This window comes from Pieris napi, chromosome 13 (genome assembly GCF_905475465.1).
Source record: "Pieris napi chromosome 13, ilPieNapi1.2, whole genome shotgun sequence".
Taxonomy (NCBI): Eukaryota; Metazoa; Arthropoda; class Insecta; order Lepidoptera; family Pieridae; genus Pieris; species Pieris napi.
Window position 1 is genome coordinate 199026 of NC_062246.1, and position 10865 is coordinate 209890.

The 10865-nt window shown below is 46.1% G+C and overlaps 1 protein-coding gene across 3 annotated transcripts; it reads left to right on the plus strand.

Annotated features, from left to right (window-relative positions):
* Positions 1-2856: 2856 nt before the first annotated feature.
* LOC125055130 lies at positions 2857-10054 on the plus strand. Of its 3 annotated transcripts, none has more exons than XM_047657388.1 (14): positions 2857-3143; positions 3338-3462; positions 3992-4102; positions 4196-4294; positions 4369-4604; positions 4682-5017; positions 5087-5276; positions 5348-5390; positions 6121-6627; positions 6696-7105; positions 7174-7645; positions 7782-7982; positions 8077-8435; positions 8506-10054. In XM_047657388.1, exons 2-14 carry the CDS (start codon positions 3343-3345, stop codon positions 8989-8991), a joined length of 3570 nt encoding a protein of 1189 aa, XP_047513344.1. In that variant the 5' UTR covers positions 2857-3143; positions 3338-3342; the 3' UTR covers positions 8992-10054. The 3 variants fall into 3 exon arrangements, with proteins under 3 accessions (XP_047513344.1, XP_047513346.1, XP_047513345.1); XM_047657390.1 differs by having other exon boundaries at positions 8080-8435; XM_047657389.1 differs by having other exon boundaries at positions 3131-3247.
* Positions 10055-10865: the final 811 nt, after the last annotated feature.

Here is a 10865-nt window from a genome sequence, read left to right on the forward strand (position 1 = left end):
CTACAGAAGTGATTATGTTGATCGATTACAGAAGTTCAATTTGCAAACTCTCGAGGATCGTCGTATGATTGTGGACCTGGTGTTTTTGTACAAATTGATGCACGGCACGACTATTTGTCCAGATATTTTAAAAAAGATTTACTTCGTAGTGCCTAGAATCAACGCAAGAAGAAGACAGACTGATACTTTTGTCGTTCCACAGTCCTTAACCAATCTAGGTAAACATGCGCCCCTCAGTAGAATGCTTAGGAATTTTAACCAATGTAATTGTAGACATAGTCTTGACGTGTATTATGACACACTTCCTAGTTTTAAGAAGAAAATTCAGTCATCTCAGCCATAAGTCATGTAATATTTTCCACGTTTCAATTTATTTATGTTTAAAGATACAAATACTTAAGTAAACTCTGTCCGCTATCATTTATTAGAGTCAATGTTGTGTACACCTATTATTAGATTGCATGCTAGAATAAAACCCAATATTGTTAATTAGAGAATATATACATATAATCTGTTGGTGTTCCTTAATAAATAAATAAATAAATAAATCTACAAACTTTTCTCATCCCTGTTGTTAAGCAGAATAGCAGACAAAATTGACCTCATGGCTGCATAGCCAGTAGAACAAGCCGGCTTTCGCTCCAGTTTTTCAACAAGACCATATTCATACAATCAAACAACTTCTAGAAAAATGTAAAGAATTTAATTATCCTCTATATATAGGGTTTGTGGACTATCTTAAGGCATTTGATAGCATCACTCACTGCTCCATTTGAGAAGCATTAACATCTTGCAATATAAACTACTGCTATACAAAAGTGATCCGAAACATCTACTCAAACAGTACAAGTGCAATACGATTGGAAAACAAAAGAGAAGAAATTAATATAGGAAGAGGTGTGAGGCAAGGGGATCCACTCTCTCTTAAACTTTTTATAGCAGTTCTGGAAATGATATTTCAAAAATTTGAAATCTAATGGTATATGGATTGGTAATAGACAACTAAGCCACATAAGATTTGCAGACGAAATTGCACTTTTTGCCAACTCGGCTTCAGAACTTGAGCAAATGATGCATCATTGAACAATGAAAGAAAGTTGGCTTGCACATGAACACCAGTAAAACTAAGGCTTTAACAAACAGTCTGCAGAGACCTATACGAATAGATGGGCACCAGATCCAATAATATGTAAAGGAATATGTCTAATAGGGAAACAAATTTTCTTCAACAGCGACAGTAACAAACAAGAAATTGAAAGAAGAATTAGAAGCTCATGGAACAAGTTTTGGTCACACAAAGAAATTTTAAAAGGACCTTATAATTTAGAGCTAAAAAAGACGGTAATGGATGTCTGTATTTTGCCTTGCCTCACCTATGGTAGCCAAACATGGGTGTACACTATTAAGGCCAGAAACAGATTGCTTACACAACACGCCATGGAAAGGAGTAGGTATGCTAAGGCTAAGGAGGAAGAAAAACCATTAGGGAAAGGACAAATGTTACAGACATTCTCAAACATGCTCTAAAAATGAAATGGCGATGGGCAGGACATGTAGCCAGGGTCCAGGACCAAAGATGGACTCTCAAAATCACAAAATGGAGAGGCCCCCCAGGGAACAGACATCAGGGCAGACCAAAAACGAGGTGGATGGACGACATTGCCAAAGTGGCAGGCACTGGCTAGAGAAAGCAAAGGATAGACAGGTTTGGAATGAGATGGAGGAGGCATATACCCGGATGGGGTCAAGGCTTCAATAACTTTTACTACTAATACTAACATAGTTTAAGAAATATACTAACTCAAAATAGGTTGTAAACAAAAATTTGTGTAAGTCTTGAATAAATATGCTTTATTGTATTATTATTATTTAAAATGGGAACTTCACATGATTAATATGGTAAAAAGAGCTAATTCTTGATTAGAAACCGCTTGAGATGACTCACACCAAGCACATAAAAATTACATATATCCACTCTTAGAAAGGGCCTGGGAATTTCAAGAAAGATTTCACCCTAATTGAAAATGTACCAGGAGGGCAACAGAATAGAGAGGACATTTCTTGAGAACACACCACATGACAGACAACAAAGAGGAAATCTAATTGAAACACAAAATTCTTCCTGGTCATTATAATGTGCAACACATTGAGAATATATTTACTTTAAATCAAAACAGGCATCTTTTGAGGTCGTGGACTACTTGTGCCGTACAAAGTTCATAATTGCAATGCCTTATAGAACTTCTTCCCAAACGGTATGGTCCCTCTATGGAATGATGTCCTGGCGTCTTCACTGAATTATTTTAAAAACAAATTAAATGGTTTCTTCTTATTAATACTCGTGTGATAACTAAATACTAATAATAAGAAGTTTTTAAGTAACAGTTGGTGCAATTCGACGATAATGGTATTTTAACGATTTTTTACAAGTGATTTCATGAAATATGTCACCTCACACATGACACATCACATTCACAAATCACAATCTCAAGGAGGCCCGAGGCCGGAGGCGCCGTCGGCCGTCATTCGAAATTCGAATTTCGAACGTGAAATTATACTTGACAGTCTGTTGTATGCTTTATCAAGTTTCGTCCACAGGCTACTTATACATTAACAGAGTTAAAAGTATGCTAATTATATATAGCCGTGATTTTGATTTGAGTTACCTTATTAAGACTTAGCTTTAAATTTAATACATTTATTAAAATTATTATTGTAAGTCCCTCGCACAAAGTCCTCGGAAAATCGTCACTTTCATCTCTTGTCTACTATTTAAAAGAAATGTACTAAGCTTAAATCCATAGAGTACGTATAATATAGGCATTACAGAGTACTCAAATCTGTGGTGATAATGTAACTGATGAGTGATGACAAGAAGTAATAAATAAAATAACTAATAAGTTGATGGAATTAGACAATTAGTAGGTGTTAAATAATTTAGTAAAATGTTTACTATTTGAAAACAGTGTAATCTATTCGTAATTTTATTAGTAATTGTATGGATTCAACACTGTGACGGCAAATCTATAATAATATTATGATTGTAATTATCGTAAATATAAACTACTACACCAAGCAAGGCAAAGCGGCTTAGACAACTAATAAGATGTAAACAAATTGTAGTAGTTCTAGTAGATAACTGGGTAAGTAAAATATGAAAGAATTTTTGTATTATAAACAAATCTAAAAGATCCCACACATCAAAGAGAAGTTATTATTTCAATCCTTTAATGAGGGGTCTATGAAGGTGAATATAAATAACCAGTGATATAAGAGCAATTAATTTGCAAGTTAAACATGAATTGATTTCTTTGTCCTAAATGGGTTATTTTTTTAGTCACCATGGGATCAAAAGACAAGATCTGGGCAATATCAGAGCTGACGGAATTTGCTCAGAAGTTCCAGAAAGTATATGCTTTGTGCAACATTTCTTGGTTTCACAGGGGCAGGCCTCCACTAGCAGTTAGTATAACATATAATTCATTTTTAAAATAGAGAAATCATATTTTTTATATATACAATTATAAAGAGAATGTAATAAATTATAATCTTATGATTCCTATCTAAGGTCAATTATATGTCTTGTTTTTCACAAGACATTGTTCAATGATTTTGTTTCAATTTAAATCATATTCCACAACTATTATACAAATATATTAAAAGAAATTATGTTGAACCAATTATAGTATATTTCTTTCCTTAAGATAACCGTTATATACTGTAAGATGTAAGGGCAAAGACTGTGCTGGGGATGGAAGTTCTATATTATGTTGCAATTGCTCATGTATAATTTAAGGTAGTAAAACCATAAAAAACAAAGAACATGAATATCTATAATAAGTATGCACATTACAATATCAGAATAAAAATAGGCCACAAATAAAAGCCAACAAGAACTTGATGTCTTAAAGCATAACCTATACAATGCACATAATATTTATATTTTAGTTTTCTTTAATTAGTTTTCTACATGAATATTTATTTAATACAGAACAGACACAATATGGCGCTGAAAGAGCTGGCTTGCTTGCTGGGCGAGCCGACTGACGCGCGTTACATGGAGCAGCGCGTCTACGACTTCATTGGCAATTTGCTGCACCTGGTATTGCCCGCACTCCTCACTGACTTCTCAACTATCATGTACGAGTTGTACGACCAGAGTAATAATACATAAATGTATTTGATGTCTGCCTAGATGCGTGACGTGGCCCGCGAGGAGACGCCTTGGGACTCGCTGCCGCCCGTGTTGAAGCGTCTCGGCACTCGCCTCAATTTCATCGACGTGGCGTCGGTGGTGCGTATTAGGCCTCTTTGAGTCCACAGGGCAATTGAGTCGCAAAAATACTGAACCCGGTGCGCGTGTGGCAGATGGAGACGGGCGAGTGCCGGGCCGACGGCGCCGTCAACCCCGCCAAGATGAAGAGCTTCGCGACGAGGCTCGTGAAGGCGGTCCAGCGAGCCGTCGCCGAGCGTGCGAAATCGCAAGCCCTTCGGGGACTGCCGCCGCGCGAATGGGACACGGCCCGCTTCCTGAAGAGTATAGCCGCCGTCGAGGTCTTCGCCCGCGAGACGTCCGCCGACGCGGGCGCCCTGTTGCAGATCTGGTGAGTCCACGGCGCCTTCGCCGACCGACCGCCTCGACGCGCCCGCTATCGTTTCGACACTCGAATCCTTCTCGCAGGCTACGCATGTACGAGGAGACGCGTCGCGAGCTGTGCCGAGGGGGCCGCGAGCCGTCGCTGTCGCTGCCCGAGTGGCGGCTGGCCGACCTGCTTCTGCTGCACGAGCCCGCGCTGCCGCTCCTCGAGCGCGCCGGCGAGCAGGTGTGTCCGGAGCGATCGCTGCGCTTCCTCGTGCGACTCGTGGCAGCCGGCACGACGAGGCTGGCGCGGCGCGAAGGCCCCGACCCGGTGTTCGGCGCTTCCCTCCCTCCGCCGAATCGCCCCGAGGAGGCGCTCGAGTACGGCGACTGGGTCCGCTCCGTGTGGACGGCCGTCCACATCGCTTTCTGTAAAAAGTACGATTTCGTCTCCGCGTTTCCGTCGTTCACGCTCGATCCGACGATTCACCGGATCGTAATCTGCAGGGAGCGTCCGGTGTCGAGCGTGCTGCTGCAGCGGCGTTGGCACGAGCTGCGGCTGCTGGCTCGCGAGGACCGGGAGGCGCCGACGCCGTCGGCGCTGCTGCTGAGGCGGTTCCTCGACGCGGAGAGTGCGGCTCCCCCCTCTTGGCCGAGCCTAGTGGAGCGGGGACTGGTCGTCGACCTCACGGCGTTGGTCAGTTCCCGCCTAATGTCCGCCGCTCACGCTCGAGTCTCTCGATTCACGAAGCCTCTTCTCCTTTTCAGGGATGCCAGAACCCCGATCTGCTGTGTCTGCTCGACGATATCGGTTCGTACGGTCGGCCTCGATTCAGTTTAAAAGCATGATTTTGTCATTTTTATTGAAGTGAAACTTCTTTATCGGGGTTGGAAAAAGATTTAGTGTAACATTTTTTCGTTACGCGTCACATTTTTCCGTTACGCGCCATCTTTTGAAGTGAAACTTCTTTATCGACGTATGAGAGAAATTTTGTAGCAGGTTACGCGCCATGTTGCTTTTTGAAGAAATTTACACACATTTGTCACATTTTTCGGTTACGCGTCATCTTTTTCTTGTCCCTACCACGGTTGATCCGAAGAGATTCGAAGCCATTAGTAACAAAAATATATAATAAGGATAACATTGATAGTAATACATACTAATAATTCTATTACAATTAATGAAATTCTGTAATAATCTTAGTACTACATAGTAGTACAGTAATAAGTTAAAATGAAATAATTGTATTTGTATTCATGTCTATGATAATAAAAGCCTTTTGTTAAACTTTATCTAATTTAACTTTATTTAACCAATTTCTGTAAAGTTGCATATAGTAGATCATTTTTCGAAAAATAAGGTCATAAAGAAGTTTCACTTCTTATGTGTGTACACCTAGTACACGCACACATTTTTTATTTAAGTAGATCTCATTCTTTTCCTAAGCCACCCTGCTCCCGAGGCCCGCGCCGGAGTTAGTGATTCATAAATATTTCATAAGAATACTACTACAACAATTAACACAAAAGAACATATCCAGAACACACCTTCGCGTCTGAGACGTCGGAGATCCCTTCGGAGGCGATCCCGCAGAGAGACATCTTGCGACAGCTCCAGGCCATGGACCCCAGCCGGGCCGAGGTGTCCATCCTCTTCGACCCTCACTCCGACTCCGAGCCCGAAGACGGCCCCGCCCCTCCCGCGGCCCCCGCCGACAAGGACGACTCGCTCAGCTTCATCATCAGGCAAGCCCTCAACTGCCGATCCGTCGTGCGACTGCAGGCGCCGCGTCTGCGGGAGCTCACCGACGACATCCTCGAGAAGAACTCCGTGCTCGCCGACGAGCGGGACGACTCGGACGAGGAGAGCCCTCTGGTCATCGACGAGACCGAACCCGAAGTGGAGAGCGAGACGAGGAAGCGAACTCTGAGCGACGGCGCGGAGACCGCCAGCGAGTCTCCGGCCCGCGACTTCGAGGCGAAGGAGGAGCCCGACGCGGCTAAGAGGGTGAAACGAGAGAAGAACGAGGAGGAGTCGCCCGGGCTCAGTGAGTATCGCTGAACTTCGCCGAGACGACATCTCTACGGCGCCTCGATCATCGAGATGTCATTTCAGGTGAAAAGTTGGCGATGGAGGTGCGCGTGGTGCTCGAGAGGGTCGACGAGACGGCCGACCGGACACTTCGGGGCCTCTCGCCGGCCGAGCTGTCGCGGCGCCACGGGGTCGAGGGACAGGGGGCCGCCTGGTGGACCCGAAATCTTCCTCTGGCCGAGAAGTGCCGCCCTCTGCGGGTGACGCTGAGCCGTCCCCGTCGTCGACCGGCGCCCCGCGTCGCCCCGCCGGACGTCGAAGAGATCCGGGAGATCGACGGGAGCACGCTCACCGCCGAAGCGGCCCCGACCTTCGTCCGTTCCCCGGAGTCGGTCTCCGCCGAGATCCTGGACGTCGACGACGAGCGGCCGGAGAGCAGACGGTTCCAGTACCTCTACGGGGACATGCTGAGGATGATGGCTCGCAACGCTAAGGTGAATCCGCGACTTCGGTCGTCCCTCGGCCCGCGACGTCCGCTCGAATGATCCTCGCTCGCTTTCAGAGATTTCTGCCGGCGACGCGAAACACTCCGTCGACGGACGCGAAGACGGCGCCCTACCCCGGCCCGAAGGCCGTCGCCGAGACGTCGCAACTGAGCGACCTCGAGAAGTGGGAGAGGGAGAAGCGCGTCGGCCTGCAGTACTTCAGCCTGCCTCATCTGCTCGACCCCGAGCCCCGGCGGCGGGCCGAACTTCGGCGGCGGTCGGCCCCCGACCCGACGCCGCCCCGCCTCGTCTCGGAGTCCGATTCCGATTCCCGAGAGGACGCGGCGAGTCCTCGGGCCGACGAGAGTCCGGCCGGCATACTGGACGACGAGCTGAGGGACCTCAGGCGAACGGAGAAGGCCGACTCCCGACCGAGGGGCTCGTCCGCCTCCGGCTTCTTCGCTCCCGGTCCCGGTCCCGTCGGCCCGGTCGGCTCGGAAGGCGGACTCGACGTCCTCAAACCGGTGCAACCGACCGCGGGAATCCACGGTGAGTGAGCTTCCGTTGAGAGTTGAGAGTTAAGAGTTTGCACTTTTATTTGATAAAGGATGGATATAAAAGAGCTTCGAGAGAAGTTGATCATATTATAGAAATAAAACGTTCTTTAGGCTCGTTCATTTCGTAGATCCCGTGATCACGTGCGGAAGTCACTCGATAAGACTCGTGGAAGACACGCGACACACGGCCGCCGAGAGGAAGAGGCGGATGAAGCTGTCGGATCGAGAGAAACGCGTGAAGATCAAGTTCACCAGCATCCTGAACGAGATGACCGAGGAGAGGAGGCGAAAGGGGCGAGACGGAGGCGCCGAGCCCCCGTCCTTCGCAGGTGAGAGGTCCCCGAGGACACTTCGATGTAATGTTCCACGTCTTAGTAAAACACGAGTATTAAAAAGAGAGTATTTTAATTTGTCGTCCGACAGAAGGATTCGCGGGAGCCTCGTGCCACTTCAAACTGCCGGCGGAGCGCCGCGTGACGGCGGCCGAGTACGCGGCGGCCGGCGGCGGAGGGACGGCGCTGATGCGGGCGGACCTCGAGAGGCCCCTCTGGCTGGTCTCTCGCGAGTTCGTGGTGCTGACGAGGACGCCGCTGACTTTCGCCCGGCCCTCGTACTGGGGCACGACGCCGGCCGCGTCGCGCGTGACGCTCACGCGCGTGCTGTTCCCGGACGAGGACGACCGCCGGGACTCCGCCGTCGTGGACCTCACGGACGACACGGAGCCGGCCGACGGCGAGCTCCCGTTCAAGACTCTCGTCGACGATCCGCCTCGGCGCGTCTTCGTAAGTCCCTTCGGCTCTCGCCCGTCCTCGAGACCCTGCGCAGCCGCTCTACGATGCTGCTCCGTTGCAGGTGTACAACATGGTGCAGGACGTCGTCACCTTCCGGCGGTTGAACTCGAGTCGAAGGTCGCTATTCCTGTTCTCGCTGCAGACCGGCGCCCTGAAGATCGCGCCCGCTCCCGAGACGATGGTCGGCCCCGCCCTTCCGGTCGCGACGTGGTCCGGCGTGTCGTCCGTCGGGGCGCTCCCGAGTCCGGCGGCCGCCGGCCCGTCTTCGTGTCCGCCGGCGGCGACCGGCCTGCGCGAGGTGTCCGTGAGCGTGCCGGCTTACGAGCGTGGGCCCGGCGCGGGCTCCGGCGCGCCGCCCGTCGTTCTGCAGCGGGCGGGTCTCGGGCCGACGCGGACGAGAGCGCCCGGGCCGCCGGGCCGGGACGAGGTCTCGGCCGACGTAGAGTCGCCGCCGCCTCGGATGCCCCCGAGCGCCGGGCCCTCGGTCCCGCCCTGGATATCCCGAAGGGCGGCGCCCGAAGCGCCTCCGCCCCGAACCGACGTGTGAAGACGAACGCGTTCTTTCTGAGCGAAGAGGAGATCCGACACGCTCACGTTTAGCGAGACGACAATTGGTGACGTCACTATCGAATGAGTCGTGACGAAATACATGAACGTCTTCCGTTTGCTCCTATTTAAAATTTCACCGTTTGTAAAATAATAAAAATATCGTCCCTTCCTTCCTTAAGGCAGTCGGGATAATAAAATAAAATAATAACTTCTTTTTTATTCGCAATTTCAGGAAGGCGTTCAATTCCTCCGGGTTACTTAATAATTATTGCGAGAGCGAAATACTGTTCGGTGGAACGTGATATGACGAATTGATTAAAAATCGATGGAAATAATGAATAAGGCGACAATCATCTTCTACCGATCGACGACATTGATTCGCTAAAGATTTCAGTGTACTCGTACCTATACGTACACACAATTGCACACACTATGTTAAATAATATTCAATTAAATACTTAGCTATGTAGATTTGTATAACAAAAACAATAAAACATTATTCCTTACAATTTCATATATTATTTTAAAATAGCCTCTGCCCGCGTTGATTTCGTGTATATTACCAAAATCACTTGCGACCACTTCACTTCAAAATACCGCATAATGAATTCACACCTTTTTTGATAATCGCTATTTTACAATAAATAAGAAATCAAATCAAAATCACTAGTATTTATTATAATTTAAATTGTCGTTATCATGTTCATGAATTGTGTTATTCTCCTCTGTTTTGTTTATATACAGGTATTTTTCAAATGTATAATATGTACCGTACCGTTAGGTAAATAAATACTGTCATAAATGTGTAAATAAAGATTATATATTTCGGCAATGTTCAACTGGGTATGAACGTGAAACACCGTAATTAATATAAAATTAATGATGTCATGTATATAGTGTAATAGACTAGATAACATAAGAATTGACTTTGACTAATAATGTAAAATTCCTTAAGACAAATTTGCGCGCCATCGTGTGTGGCAGAATATGCGAACGATTTACGATTGTATCACCTCAACATTTTGTACCATATTCTTGCAATAAATAAATTATTATTATCACTACATAGTATAAAACAAAGTCCCTTTCTCTGTCCCTATTTCCCTTTGTATGCTTAAATCTTTGAAACTACACAACGGATTTTGATGCGGTTTTTTTCAATAGATAGAGTGATTCAAGAGGAAGGTTTATATGTATAATAACATCCATTAAATAGTGGAGAAGTACTGTTATATTTGAGGTTTCTAATGTGATGTCGTAAATAATTACATTTTTTCCGCTTACATTGCAAACGCAGGCTGAACCCTACGAGTTTTATCAAAATAATGTACTAAGTACAGTACACAAGTCTACAGAAAAGTCCGTGATGGTATATGTCTATCTCTTATGGATAACCCACAATAACTTTTTTTTGTCATTTACTTTTTACGACAAATAATGGCTAATTTTCGAAGCGATTTTAACCAATACAGCATTAATCCTTAACCAATTAAATACCTTGAATACATTGTTCATTTAATATAGATCTATATGGCCCTTTACACCGTATGATTTAAGTGAATATTTTCGAAGATATTACAGATTTAAAAATTGCGGGACGTAGCGTTTGCGGCGGTACCGGCCGGCCGCAGTTTTTCTGTAGTGCATTTAGTATCAGCTTGCACCCGTGCGAAGCCGGGGCGGGTCGCTAGTTATGAATATACATTTCGTTGGGGCTCTTCTTCACCAACGTGTCTCGCAATTCAGCGAGTTTGTCATTTATATTTTTAAAGTAAATTTGTACAATTAAGTGGAATCTATTTTAATATTAAAGATTCTTATGATTTACGAGTTATCAGTTGTGTACGGTTCCTGGGTCATCGGGGGTTCGAA

Bases quoted from the DNA above. Each gene is read 5' to 3' on its own strand.
- LOC125055130 (XM_047657388.1), top strand. From the start codon at position 3,343: ATGGGATCAAAAGACAAGATCTGGGCAATATCAGAGCTGACGGAATTT. The intron at 4,295-4,368 runs GTGCGTATTAGG...CGCGTGTGGCAG, and splicing joins TCATCGACGTGGCGTCGGTG to ATGGAGACGGGCGAGTGCCG. The intron at 4,605-4,681 runs GTGAGTCCACGG...TCCTTCTCGCAG, and splicing joins GGCGCCCTGTTGCAGATCTG to GCTACGCATGTACGAGGAGA.